Source organism: Perognathus longimembris, chromosome 3, assembly GCF_023159225.1.
Source record: "Perognathus longimembris pacificus isolate PPM17 chromosome 3, ASM2315922v1, whole genome shotgun sequence".
Classification (NCBI taxonomy): Eukaryota; Metazoa; Chordata; class Mammalia; order Rodentia; family Heteromyidae; genus Perognathus; species Perognathus longimembris.
The window spans coordinates 73,490,207-73,504,552 of record NC_063163.1 but is presented as its reverse complement, the minus strand read 5'-3'; the positions used below and the strand labels follow the sequence as shown (position 1 = coordinate 73,504,552).

Below are 14,346 nucleotides of genomic sequence, written 5' to 3'. Positions count from 1 at the left end.
AGACCTCCATCCGGTACCCACACACGGCAGCGTTCGGGGACAGCCCCCGGGGCTGGCCAGACAGCGGGGTCTCTCAGGGGGCCCCCCTGGGCCGGTGGGAGAGGGAGGGGAGAGCTGCGCGGAGGGAAGAGAGACAGGGGCGGGGGTCCGAAGTCCTGGCTCCCAGGTAGGCAGCTGGAGCACCTGGGAAGAAAGGGTTAACGCTGGCGGAGGAGAGAGGGGTGAGCAGAGAATTCACTCCGTGGCTGGGCCAGGCCGGGCCGACTGAGGGTCCCTTCGGGGGGGCAGGTCCAGCTCGGAGGGGGCAAGGGAGGGAACCAGGTGCTAGGATAAAGACCCAGCCCACCCCACCCATCCCCCCGCCACCTCCCTGCCCGGACCCAGATTTACCTGTGACCATCCCCGGCTCGGGAGGAGGGACCAAGGCAGCGCTGGTGTCAGAAAGGTGGGGGGCCCCGCCCCACCCCCCCATTCCCTGAAAAGAGGAAAACCTCGACTGCATCTCGTTGACGCCGCTGGCCTGCCCGCGCCCCCGGCTCCTAGCCTACCCCTTCCTGCCAGGGTGGCGTGGCCAGGCAGGCGTGGCCAGGCACCTCCTCCCCCCAAGGGCCACGAGTGGCAGAACCCATGGGCAGGCCAGGGCTGGTGCAGGGATCTGTGTGAATTCTCTGCTCATGCTTGGCCTGTCACCAAAGCAGCAGGCCCTGCAGGGGAGAGGGGGCCGGGGTAGCCCCGTGAGGAGGGGTGCAGGCAGCCCTGTCCCCACTCAGCCTGGCTCTGGGAACTGCAGGCAGGAAGCAGCCAGCAGCTTAGGAAGGTGCCTAAGGCACCGAGGGAGGATAGAGCCAGACCCTTCCTGATGGAGCTGGGGGTCCCGCTGCCTCCCGTCCCCTGTCCCCAGGGGCTTGTGTGATGTGTGTGGAAGGGGGTGGGGGTATCTCAGCAGGAGCTGCTCAGAGGGTGCAGGGAGGAAAAGCAGTTAGAGGTCATCCTAGGGAAGGGGGAGAGAGACAAGGCAGGGTCTGTCTGTAGGGAGGGTCCTCGCACCCAGAGGCTTTTCCCCCTCCCCCCAGCCCACCCCGAAGATCCAGAGCTGCGTGAAACCACGGCCTGCAAGAAGAGTGACTGGTGCCTGGGCAGACTTTGGGGGTGGGAGGGGTGTCTGCAGCCTGGGACAGGGAGGGGTGCAGCTCAGAGGGACGCCCCCACCCCAGGATGCTCCACAGACCCCCCGCAATCTCAAGGCAAACGGGACCCTGCTGGGTCCTCTGGTCCCTTCCCCAGAGCTGCCTCCTCCCGTCTGTAACTCCCACAGACCTCCTGGGGAGGAAAAGGCGAAGAAGGAACCCCTCCCCCACTGCCAGAGATTTCGGGGGAGGGCCATGGAGGTCCCCAGAGTCCACCTGTGCCCCCCACCCACCCCTCTCCCTGGTCCTCTACCCACAACAGCCCGGAAGAAACCCTGACTGCAGCTTTGCAAGCATGGTCATCACCCCAGCCCTCCTCCCTCCACCCGTCCCCCCACCCCGCCCGGGCGCCCAGCTGGTCAGGGCGGCGGGCACCGCATGGCACGCGCACGCGCCTGGCTCCTCCGCACGGCTCTGGGCCTTGGAAACGCCAAACCAGAAGAGCTTAAGCCACCAGGAGCCCCGAGGGAGGAGAGAGAGGAGAAATCTGCTCCCCAAAAGGAAAACAAAGCCCCTCCCCCAACCCAGAGCCAAACCCAGTGCAAGAGGTGAGGCAGAGGAGGGAGGAAAGAAAGAAAGAGAGAGAGAGAGAGAGAGAGAGAGGAAAGGGAGGAGAGAGAGAGATGAAGAGGGGGAGGGGGGAGAAAGAGGGGGAAAGGGGGAGAGAGAGAAAGGAGAGAGAAAGGAGAGAGGGAGAGGCTTCCTTGGGAGTCTGGAGGTGCCCGGGGCGGGCGGGGGTCTCTCTGGCGGGGCGGGGCAGGGCGGGAAGGGGTCACATGAGTAGGGGGAGGGAGGACAAAGTGTGAGTTAGGGATTAGCATTGGTAACAGTGCGTTTACCTTTCTGCTCCACTTCTACTTAAGCATCAGGAAGAGAGAGAGAAAACAAATTGAAAAAAAAATGTGCAAGAAAAAAAAGAGAAAAAAAAAAGATTAAATTGCTTTCGTTCCTTTTTTTCTGGCCACAACGCCCCCTTTTTCTGGCCTTCCTGGTACCTGCTTCCCCAACCCCTTCTGCAGCCTGGGTTCAGCCCCCACCCACCCCAAGGCCCTTCCTCTGGGGGTCAGGGGAGGGCAGAAGGGGGGACAGGGAGACAGACGGGACGGGAGGGACACTGGGGAGGGGAGGAGGGGAGTGACGTGGGGACGTGGGCCAGGGTGCAGGCAGGTGGCGGACAGCCCTGGGTGGGGACAGTGGGCGAGGGGGGAGCCCAGCTGGGGGTGAGCACTGGTCGAGGGGGGCAGGGGGAATGAAGGGCACAGGGCCCTGCTCCTGCCAGCCCGTTGCTCTCCTGCTAGAACCGGGCCCAGGAAAGGGGTTCAGAGTGTCCTGGGACCGGGGAGCCCCTCCGAGCCAGAAGCACAGACTGAACCCCTTGCCCCGGGGGACGGCCCCACCCAAGTCCAGCTGTGTTCCCCAGGCCCTCAGCACCCCAGAAACACAGACACAAGGTGGCAGGGGCAGACAGAATGACAGAGGCCTCAAGAGGGCCAGGATGGGGGACACAGACCAGACGGGACAGCAGGTGGGGGGCACACACGCTCCCGCACCCCTCCCCCAGGGGGCAAGCCCTCCCGGGGCCCCAAGCCCGAGCTCCAGGCTGCCAGGGCCACGAAGTGATGTGCGGGCAGCACCTGGGGGAGGAAGGGGACGGTTAGACCCAGCTGGGCTGCAAAACAAATCTAACGTTAGTTCCGCATCTGGGGAGGGACGGGGTTCCCTGAACAGCAGTGCCCTCCCCTTGGGAGCCCCAGCACCCCCACCCGACCACCCTTGCCAGCACTGGGGTCACCCCGGCTTCTGAAACCCGGGGCCTCAAGCCTTCCAAGGCCTCTCCCCCGCCCCCACTCCAGCCCCACTCCCACCCTTGGACAGCTCCTGCCTGGTGCCTCACAGGGCCTGGCACTGGGCAGGGGTGCGTGGAGGGTGTAAGATGCTCAGGAAATGGGGTATGCAGGGGAGCAGCCCACTTCCCTGTCTTGCCATCTACCTCTGATTCCCCCTAACTCCAGCCCTGTTTTAGGGTCAGGAGCTTGCTCATAGCCCTCAGGCTCTGTCGGGCCCCATGGCGGACGTCCCCCATCTATCTGTCCTGGTTCCAGAAGAGCTCCCACTGGCTTTCCCCTCAGATTGTGGGCCACCTTCTGCCCCCAGAGCCCTCTTGAGTCTCTGTGGGTTCCTCCTGGAACCCAGCCTCCAATGTCCACTGGTTCTAGGTAGCAGCTCACAGGCCTGTGGCCTTCTCTCTTTCTTGCCCTGGCATTGGAGTCACCTGGCCTGGGGAATTTTCTCTGTGCTCATCACCTGCTGCTATTTTTATTTTGATTACCACAGCAATAATAGTAATTGGTAAGAAGTAATGAGAAGTCAAAACAAGCCATAAACCAAGTGCCCAACACCCAAGAGCACTGGACGCCTGCCAGCAGGCTTGGAAAAACTTGCCTACAGCTGGAGAAACTGAGGCTGGAGGAGTGAAGCCACGTGGCTCACTGCCAGCTGCAGAAGTAGGCCCCTCCTTATCTGGGACGAGAGCATTGGCTAGGAGGCGGGAAAGGAAAAGCCCCTGGCAAACTTGGCACAGGGTGGGTTCTGGGCTTGGGAGTGGAAGCTCTACCTGTGTGGGGTGCTAACCACCACCGCTCAAAACTCTGCCAGCAAAGTGACCACCCGACATCTCCTGGACTCAGAAATGAAGTCGGCCAGAAGCTCAAGAGCCCAGTGGAGCCTCAGGGGCCCCCCTGACCCCCCCAGCTGTCCCCGCATGTGGCTGGGCAGTGTCCCCAGTGCTGGGGGGAGGCTCCTGAGAGCAGACCAGCAGCCCCTTGGGTGGCTGGAGGCCTCGGGCACTGAAAGGAAAGGGCAGACACTAAAAGGAGAAAATTATAGAAGCACACGAGCCATCCTGTTTCCTCAGCATCCTTGGGTCACCTGCGAGGAGAAAGCAAAGGTTGGGCGGTGGGCGAGAGCAGAGTGGGAGGGGAGGGGAAGGAGAGTATCAGGGTCTCCTGCTCCCCTGCCCCCCTCAGACACACTGGTGTCCCTCCCTCCTCCCCCCTCAGGCCGGAGGCCCTACCTCCAGGTTGGCTATATGAAGCCAGGCAGGGGAGGAGAAAGAAGGGGTGGGGGAAAAGGGCAGCAGGAGAGAAGGATGATGATGATGGCTGCTACTGCAGGGGAGGGACCTGTCTTTGCTCCCCTTAGCCAGATCTAAGATGGCCTGACCTCCGGCTCCCCAAATCTTTTTCCTCAGGCTACCTTGGGGGAGGGGGTACTCTCCATCCAATATGGTGGCACTTCCTTTGCAGACAGGAAGTACTATGGTAGAAATGGTTAAACTAACCAGGAGATGGGAATGTGTCAAAGGCCTTTCACCAGCTCTGCCAGTAGGCCTTGGAGGATGGCTGGCCACGCTAGGGGCACAGGGTCCAGCTTCCACGATGTGGAAGTCATGTGTGGGGCGGGGAGGGCAAGAGCAAGGAAGGAGTTGAAAGAGGATGGGGTGCGTGAGAGGAACGAGCAGGTGTGTAAGGGGTTGTCAGGGTGGGGTGTGCAATCAGGAGGCGGAGTGCGATAGAGAGTGTCTGGGAGGCAGGCCCAGGCCCACTGTCAGCCCCGCTCCAGTCCTGTGTATGTGTGTGTGCGACGTGCGGGACAGGGTGTCTCCTCCTTACTTGCTGGGGGCTGGGGGGAACATGGTCGGCAAGAGGAACAAGATGACTCACTGTAGGGGACACAGTCGTACTGCACCTCCAGGTACTTGTAGGTCCCTGGACAGGGGTCAGGAAAGGCGTCAGAGCCGGCCACCACCACACATTGGGTTCGGTTGTTACACCTGCAGGAGGGAGAGAGACCAGAGCTGGAAAAAGACAGATCCAGACCCAGGAGGGAGGGGAGCAACACCAGGAAGGGGTCACTCCAAGGACGGAGGGCGGGCAGTGAGAGACCAAGACGGGACCTTGGTGGGCATCGTTTTGCGCTTCCTGCTTGCTTGCTCTCCCACCACATCCTGCCCCGGGACAGCCTCCTGTTCTTGTTCAGGGCACCCCCCCCCCAAGGCCACCCTCATCTGTGTCATTGCCAGTGTCCCTGGACTATGGCCGTCTGCAGCTAGAAAGATGCTCCAGGGGCTGGGAATGTGGCTTAGTGGCAGAGAGCTTGCCTAGCATTCATGAAGCCCTGGGCTCCATTCCTCAGCACCCCACGCACTGAAAAAGGCTGAAGTGGTGCTGTAGCTCAAGTGGCAGAGTGCTAGCCTTGAGCAGAAGGAAGCCAGGGTCAGCGCCCAGGCCCCTGAGCCCACAGACACACCCTCTCCCCCCCCACCCCCCGCCCCCAGCCACCATGCCCCTACCAACTTCCCATGTCAGCTCTAGCTAATGCAGGAGTCATCAGCTGCCTGAGCCTATAGGCAAGGACCCCAGTGCTCCTGGCAGGCCGAACCTGGCAGCCCAGACAAGAAGCCATCTGAGGCTCCCTAACAGAGGGGCTGCTGACTCCCTTTTGGCCCTGCCTGCAATCACTGAAGGCAATGGCAGAACAAACCAAAGGGCCAGGCAGAGAGGGCCACAGGATGATGGTGAGATGCTGGGGGAAATGGCAGGGCAGGACCTCATTGCATCTGCTGGAGCTAGCAATTCTGTTGCTAGCAGTTTAGCCACACACATACATACAGACGTGTGTCTAATATACACCCAACAATGTTCCTCACGGAGCTGAGCTGTTTATGAAAATGACCATGGGAGCACATCCTAAGGGACTTTTCAAAAGGAAAGTGGCAAAATGAATGAGAATGTATGTTTGAAATCTGTAAGAGTACACAATTGTAAAAAAGAAAAAAAAAAAAAAAGCCAGGTGCAGGGGCTCACACCTGTAGTGCCAGCTACTCAGGAGGCTGATGTCTGAGTATCACAGTTCAAAGCCAGCCTGGGAGGGAAAGTCCGTGAGGCTCTTATCTCCAATTATTTACCAGAAAACTGAAAGTGGAGCTGTGGCTCAAAGTGGTAGAGTGCTAACCTTGAGCAGAAAGCGCTCAGGGACAGCACCCAGGCTCTGAGTTCAAGTTCAAGGACCAGGACCAGCACCAAGTGGGGGAGGGGGGGCGGAGAGGAAAAAGGAAGAAAAGTCACTGAGGGCTGGGAAGGTGGCTTAGCGGTAGTATTTGCCTAGCATGCATGAAGCCCTGGGTTCGATTCCTCAGTACCACATACACACAAAAAGGCAGAAGTGGTGCTGTGGCTCAAGTGGTAGAGTGCTAGCCTGAGCAAAAGAAGCTCTGGGACAGTGCTCAGTCCCAGAGTTCAAGCCCTGGGACTGGCAAAAAAAGATCTTCCAGCTGGAGATTGTATATCCCAGGCTCCTCTGGGGCTGGAAGATCACATGTTCAAACCCAGCCAATAAGGAGAGTGGGCATGGTTGGGGATATAAAGGACGAAGCTGGGGCAAGGGAGTCTCCTGGTCTCCTGCTAGCCCTCCCCAGGGCTCTTAGTGATGGAGAAGGGGGGCTAGAAATGAGACACAGGTAAAGGAAGCCTGTAGCCGGGGTGGAAGACCCTGAGGACAACAGGGAACATCATCGTTCCAGGCAGAGGGAACAGCAGAGGCTCTGATGGGCCCGTGTGTCTGCTTTGGTGGGGTCTGGGTTTGGTGGCGGGTCTGGGGTCTGGATGCTGCCAGGGTTACTGCCAGTCCCACATCAGCTTGTTCACAGCCAGTGCCCAGGGGCTCACAGCCCACTCTGATACGGACACGCAGGAAAGCACGCACCCTCACACTCAGATACACACACACTTTTGGCTCAATGCCCAAACACAAGCACTAGACACACTCACAACACACAGATTCCCAGATGTGTCCCGCTGGCCCCCGGGGGGAAGCCAGCCCACCACTGGCATCTGCCACAAAGGGCTGGTGGCTGTCCCTGCACCCCATGACGCCCTCACTTGTCCCTTCTCCTGGGGGCTCCTGGCTGACCCGTGAGAGAGAGGGGGCTTGGAGCAGGTGAACAGGTGCATGGGCTGGGACTACAGGAGAGTGCCAGGGGGCCGCTCACCTCTGTGACATGATCTTGAAGGCGTCAGGCAGGTAGCACTGCACGTTCTCCATCTGGAAAGGGTCGGCGTCGCAGATCTTGTCGTCTGTGCGCCCGTAGTTGGCGTTCTCCACCATGATGACGTCACTGCCTGGGCACCGCAGCTCGATGGGGTAGCCTTCGCAGGCTAGCTCCCGGCGCATCAGGCCGAACGGGAGCCCAGCCCGGCTTAGGCCTGTGGGAAAGGTGGGGGGTAGCGTCACTCTTGGCCTGCTGGGAGGGGGAGCCTTGAGGGGCTCCACCCCCAGCTCAGCTGACTATGTAAACCTGTTCACCCCAGCTGCAAAATGGACATCCCACTGCCTCACTGCGAGGGCAGGAAGGAGGCCCAAAGGCCTGGCCTCACCTTCTGCAGTCTTATCTTTTCTGTCAGTTCTGGGGCTTGAACTCGGGGCCTGGGCACTGTCTCTGAGCTTCTTTTGCTCAAGGCTTCTGGTTTTCTGGAGTTAATTGGAGTAAAAATCTCATACTTTCCTGTCCGGACTTTGAATTGAGACTCTTATGTCTCAGCCTCCTGACTAGGCAGGATTATAGGAATGAGCCACCAGCTCCCAGCTAGCCCAATGCTGAGATTACAGGCATTCATGACTATGCTTGGCTAGATGATCAGTCTCTGTAGGGCCACGGGCTGTGTCACACCAGACTCAGGTCAGGAGACTTCAGGAATCTCCCTCTTCCCACCCAGCAGGGGCTGAGGCATGCTTCATTTATTTTCATTTTTCTGGTGGTATTGGGGGTTTGAACTCAGGGCTCTGTGTGTGTCTGCTAGGCGGGCGCTCTCCCCCTTGAACCAGGTCTCCACCCTTGGCTTGGGTTTTCTTGAGAACTAAGATCCCACTTGTAATACTAAGTGGGCCTGTGATGCCAGCTTCAGTGTCCCCAGTGCTGGGATTACAGGTGTGTGTCATGACACCTGGCTTCTATTTCGTGTGTGTGTGTGTGTGTGTGTGTGTGTGTGTGTGTGTGTGTGTGTAACAAACCTTCGCTGAAGCTAGGCTGAGCCACACCCCAGCCTCCCCAGGCCTGTTTCCTAAACCAGAAAATGGGGACCCCCAGCTCTAGGGGCCTGGGAGATTCCAGTCACTAGAGAATGTTTCGTTTTTGCTTTTCCCCCACTCCAGTACTAAGGTGTTAACTTGGGGTCTGAGTGCTGTCCCTGAACTTCCTTTTTCCACCCAAGGCTGACACCCTACCACTTGAGCCCTTAACTTTTCAGCAGTTAATTACAGATAGGAGTCTCATGGCCTTTCCTGTCCAGGCTGGCTTTGAACTGTGAGAGTGAGATCTCAGCCTCTCTGAGTAGCTGGGATTAAAGGCGTGAGGCACAAGGAGGGGCACACCAGTGACAGGACACTTTCTGGGGTCACTGAGCCAAGCAAGCAGCTTGGGGGGGGGGTCAGTCCCAGGCCGTGACTGAGACTCGGGAGCTCCAGTGGGCCCCCACACCATGGGCCAGTCATTCCGCTCTGCTCTCCCGAGGACAGTGGCCCCCAGAGCTGAGGTGAATACTCTCTTACGGGCACAGCCAGGCCATGCTGGGCCCTGGCAGGTGACAGGAAGACACGCTGCCACTTGAGGGGAGCAAAGCTGTGCTGGGGAACAGGTGTGCTCCCCGGGGTGAGCCGGGTAGCCCCCTTCCAGAGGCCTGGTCCCCTCGGATGCTGGCTGGGCCCTCCAAGGGGCCATGGCAGCAGGGCCCCTGGGGTTTTTTGGGGTGAGCCGAGCCCCAGTTGGGAGAAAGTTTTACATGAGCCGCTCTCACACCATCTGCTTCCTAATCTAATTTTAGTGTCGCTGGGGCGGGCGGAGGGGCAGGCAGGCGGGCGGGAGGGAGGGAGGCCGGGGGCGGAGGGCTCCCTCACAGGAGGCTGAGGATGGAGGTGCCCCTCCTGGCCCAGCTGGGGCTCAGGGGCAGAAGTGGGGCGGCTGAGAACCTGCGCCCTGGTGAGCTGAGACTGCAGGCTGAGGGCATGGAGCAGTGCCAAGGTCCTGGGCACCCAGGGCGATGTGCCCCCTCCCCATCCATCCAACCTGCCGGTTCTGTGGCTTTGCGAAGGGCAGGGCTGGCAGAGGGGGCGGTGGGGTGCAGGGGACAGGGGACAGGGCCCAGGGCTGGCCCAGGAACAGTAACTAAGTAATGGCCAGGGTGGGCAGCAGGCTGGGGCGCTAATGGTGGCACTGTGGCGGGTGCAGGGCCAAGCGGGTAATTAGTTGTTTTTAAATAAACGTCAGCGGGCATGCTTTAATTAAGCCGTCCTCCCAGTGAGACTTCTGTCTGAGATGTAATCAGAGAGAGAGAGGGAGAGAGGGAGCGCGCGAGTGCCAGCCGGCCCCCAGGAAGGCCTGCCTGGTCCCAGTGGGCGTGGTGGACTGTCCTGTCCCCTGGCCTGGCCTGCTGGGGGGCAGGAAGGGTGTGGGGGCCCCAGGTGCGTCCCCAGATCCCATGCAGAAGGGTGGCGCCTACCTTGGGTGGCTGAGGTGACCAGGACGGCAGTGACGCACAGGCTCCAGAGCACGGCGGCCAGGCGGGCCATGGCGGCGGCCAGGGGCGCGCGCGGGGCTCTCAGTGACCTGGGCAGGGCGCCTGGCCCCACATCACTGGGCAGCTGCCACGGCCTGGCCCACCAGCCTGCGGGGAGAAAAGGGGGTGAAGCAGGGCTGGACTAGGACCCCCCCCACAGAAGACGGGTTTGGAGCTGCGCCCTTTACCGCTTACTAATGGCCAAGGTCTCAGGCTGAGGGCTGCTCACACCAGGCCTATGTCCTCCCCAGCACCTCCTTAGGACACTGTGGCTGCCAGGCGCAGGCCTGCACCCAGCATCCCCTGGGTTTCCTATCAAGATCTCTGTCCCCTCTGGCGAGGGACCCGGTGTCCCCGGCCGGCAGCCTCTGGGTTGGGCAGGCTTCCAGGCACCACCCCAGCCCCACTTCCTGTCTCTCACCATCCTGGAGCTAATTAGAAGCCAGCTGGCTGGCGCCACAGAACAGGGAGCAGGGACGCCCAGGCCCCTCACTCCCCACCAGGGACCCTCAGGGTGCAGTGGAGCCAGCCAGGCGGGTGAGGGGGTGCTGCCCCTGGGGCCCCCCAGCCGCCCTTCCATCCTGCCAGCTCCATTCTAGACTGTGACTGTTCCCATGGCCTGCCAACCCCCCCTTGAGCACTTAAGAGGCAGAACCCTTTGACACCCCACTTGTCCAGAGGGGAACCCTTGCTTTGATGCACAAGGCCCACTGGGGGAAGGGACCTCCAGGGTGGGTCCCCTGCCCTGTCCCCTCCCCGTCACTCCAGGTCCCGAACAGCACCAGTGTCCCCATCCCTACTCTCAGCCCGCCCTGCTGCGTCGCCTCCAAAATCCAAAACCCTTGCAAAGGCTGCCATCCACCCTGCCCCAGGGCCTTTGCACCTGTCCCCAGCAGGCAGCCATCGACTGGGTTCTGTCAGGCCCCGGGTTCTAAATCCAAAGCCGAGGCACATCCCTTCTACCAGGCAGGCTGTCACCAAAATGACTCAGTCTCCCAACTCTGAGGCCGCCACCATCTCAGGACACACGGAGGAGACTTCCCGTCCTCTCTCCTGCCCCACCCGAGCTCAGGGATCATGGGGTGACGTGGGCTTGGGCGCCCCACTGGGGTCTCGCTTCCTCACGGGGCCACAAAGCAGCGACGCCAAGGCGCCAATCCAGACTGCCTAACTTCAGCTGGCCGGACTCTGCCTCCCCAGTGACCTCAAACCCCAACACAGCCGCTCATCACAGCCCCCGTCACCCCAACACAGCCGCTCATCACAGCTCCCGTCACCCCAACACAGCCCCCATCACCCCAACACAGCTCTTCATCACAGCCCCTGTCACCCCAACACAGCCCCCATCACCCCAACACAGCCGCTCATCACAGCTCCCGTCACCCCAACACAGCCCCCATCACCCCAACACAGCTCTTCATCACAGCCCGTCACACCCCAACACAGCACAGCCCCTCATCAAAGCCCCTGTCACCCCAACACAGCCCCCATCACCCCAACACAGCCCCCATCACCCCAACACAGCCCCTCATCACAGCCCCCGTCACCCCAACATAGCCGCTCATCACAGCCCCCATCACCCCAACACAGCTCTTCATCACAGCCCCCGTCACCCCAACACAGCCCCTCATCACAGCCCCCATCACCCCAACACAGCCCCTCATCACAGCCCCCGTCACCCCAACATAGCCGCTCATCACAGCTCCCGCCACCCCAACACAGCCCCCGTCACCCAACACAGCTCTTCATCACAGCCCCCGTCACCCCAACACAGCCTCATCACAGCCCCCGTCACCCCAACACAGCCCTTCATCACAGCCCATCACCCCAACACAGCCCCCATCACCAACACAGCTCTTTATCAGAGCCCCCGTCACCCCAACACAGCCCTTCATCATAGCTCCCGTCACCCCAACACAGCCCCTCATCACAGCCCCCATCACCCCAACACAGCCGCTCATCACAGCTCCCATCACCCCAACACATCCCCCATCACCCCAACACAGCCCTTCATCACAGCCCCCGTCACCCCAACACAGCCCCTCATCACAGCCCCCGTCACCCCAACACAGCCCCTCATCACAGCCCCCGTCACCCCAACATAGCCCATCACAGCCCGTTACCCCAGGAGGGGCCCTGGCGCCAGCCCCGCCACCCTCTGCAAAGCTCTTCCCCTATCTTGGTTCTCTATACAGTTCTTTTAATTTACTTTTTTGGGGGGAGGCAGTCCTGGGGCTGGAACTTGGGGCAGGGGTGCGGCTCCTGAGCTTTCTGGTGCTGAGTGACAGGTGAGTCTCCTGGACTTCCTGCCCAGGCAGGCTTCCAATCACAGTCCCCCACCTTGGCCCCTGAATCACAGTCCTCCTTCTCGGCCTCTGAGTCACAGTTCCCCACCTTGGCCTCCAAATCACAGTCCTCCACCTTGGCCTCTACAGCAGCACCCGCTTCCGGTGATGGCAGCGGTGCCCGCCCGTGTTCCCTGACCCCCAGCTATCGAGGCAGGCAGGCACCGGCTGGAGACCGGGCCATCTAGAGCCCCGTGGGCCTCCTCACCACCACCTCCTGTACCACGTCTTTGTGCCATGCCGGCCATGCTGATGGCGAGGGTGTGGAGAGGCTGGGCAGCCTCAGGGCCCTCGGGCGCCGTCCAGAGATGGGACCGGCCCGCAGCCAAGGACCCCCCAGACCCACGCCAAGCCTTCCCGGAGCCCAGCCCAAGCTCTAGAGGAAACCAGACCCAGCAGCTCACGCCTGTGATCTCAGCATTCCAGAAGCAGAGGCCAGAGGATGCGGCCTGGTCTAGAGCTGGCTGGGCCGGCGGGATCCCGTGCCTCGGAATCCCAACGCCAAGGGTGGAAAACTCACGAACTCAATGGCAAGATACTCGGGAAGCCAAGATCTGGAGGATTTCTGGTTTGAGGCCAGCCTGGGCAAGAAGTCCTCAAGACTCCACTTCAATTAACCGGCAAAAATCCGGACTGGGGGCTTGGTTAAATGGAAGTGTGCGGGCTAGGAGCAAGAAAGCTGGGGAAGAGTTTGAGGCCTCGAGTTCAAATCTCCATACCAGGACACGCACAGACCTTGGGCCCCATGTTCCAATACTGCAAAAAACAAAACAGGACTACACCGCCCCCCCCCCCAACACCATAGACCCCTCCATCCTCAGTAGCTATGGGTGCCTGGTAAATTATAGGGTAATTCAAACCACTTAAAACTAATTTATTGTGTGTCCCAGATGGAACCCAGGGGCTCCTACACATCAGGCTCAGGGCATGCCGCTAGGCTTGCAACCAGCAACTCAAAAACCACTTTTTTCTGGTGCTTTACCACTCGAGTCATGCCTTCAGCTCGGCATTTTGCTGGTTAGTTGGAAATGAGCACATCTTTGTAGACTCAATAGGGTTTAGAACCTCCGTCCTCCAGGACTCAGCCTCTGCAGAGGTGAGGATGCAGACATGAGCTACTGGTGCCTCTTTGCTTTTGGTTTTTGTTCTTTTTTATCATGGGGCTTGAACTCAGGACCTGGGCGCTGTCCCTGAGTCCTTTTGTTTAAGGCTAGCACTTGAGCCACAGCACCACTTCTGGTTTTCTGGTGGTTCATTGGAAATAAGTCTCACGGACTTTCCTGCCTGGGCTGGATTTGAACTGTGATCCTCAGACCTCAACCTCCTGAGTAGCTGGGATGAAAAGGCGTAAACCACTGGCACACAGCTTCTCTTTGTTATTGATGAAGACAGTCTCATTTTGTAGACCACACTGGCTTGGAGCTTCTGGGCCTCTGGACTCCACCTCCCAAGTGCTGGGATTACAGGTGTGTACTACCATACCAGGCCCTAAAGCAGCTTTTCTCACCTCTAACTCAAACTCTGAATGAAGCAAACACACCCTCTCTCCTCCTTCCCCCCACAGCCCAGGGAACATTTGCTTTCCAAGTTTACTACTGAGTGGGGACATTCTTTACCCCAGGGGCCCTACAATGACACCCGGCACTCTGTGCCGGGCTTCTGTTGGCAGAATGAACTGCCCACGTGCATCTGGCAGCAGCGGGAAGGTGGACTCTCCCCCTTGGATGACCACACAGCCTCCCATGATCCAAGACACATGTTGTTCAACTATTCCTGGCCAGGAGACACTCAGGCTGTTTGTTTATCCCATAGCTTGCTTGCATCCATCCCTCGTGGGGCAGGGGAGGGGGGTACAGGGACTGTTGGGGCTTGAACTCAGGGCGGAGCTCCTTTGCTCCAGGCCACAGCTCCACTTCCAGCTTCCTGGTGATTCATCTGAGAGAAGAGTCTCATGGGCTTTCCTGCTCGGGCTGGCCTTGAATTGAAATCCTCAGATCTCATCAGCCTCCAGAGTAGCTGGGATGACAGGCATGCGCCATGGCACCAGGCTGAACATTTAATCCTTTTAACCAACCTGCCGCAGTTCCCTGCCCACTGCGCGGGGACCCAGGCAGCACCCGCTCACTGCCCACCAGCTCCGTCCATCCCATGGGGCCCGTCTTCCATCACGCAGCATAATGTGGCACGAGGAAACGGGATTTTCTA

General features: G+C 60.0%; 1 protein-coding gene across 5 annotated transcripts in view; it reads right to left on the bottom strand.

Annotated features, from left to right (window-relative positions):
• Adgrl1 (adhesion G protein-coupled receptor L1) overlaps nucleotides 1-14,346 on the bottom strand; it is a 34,819-nt gene that overhangs the window by 10,507 nt on the left and 9,966 nt on the right. For 2 of the 5 annotated variants that reach the window (XM_048342360.1, XM_048342362.1), the window contains exons 2-5: nucleotides 9,740-9,904; nucleotides 7,237-7,450; nucleotides 4,910-5,019; nucleotides 2,027-2,041 (exon numbers count right to left, since the gene is read on the bottom strand). In XM_048342360.1, the coding sequence (XP_048198317.1) occupies nucleotides 2,027-2,041; nucleotides 4,910-5,019; nucleotides 7,237-7,450; nucleotides 9,740-9,809 (409 nt within the window). In that variant the 5' untranslated portion in view covers nucleotides 9,810-9,904. Of the gene's footprint in view, nucleotides 1-390; nucleotides 476-2,026; nucleotides 4,023-4,909; nucleotides 5,020-7,236; nucleotides 7,451-9,739; nucleotides 9,905-14,346 lie in introns of those variants that run through there. The other 3 variants (XM_048342361.1, XM_048342363.1, XM_048342364.1) reach the window with 2 other exon arrangements.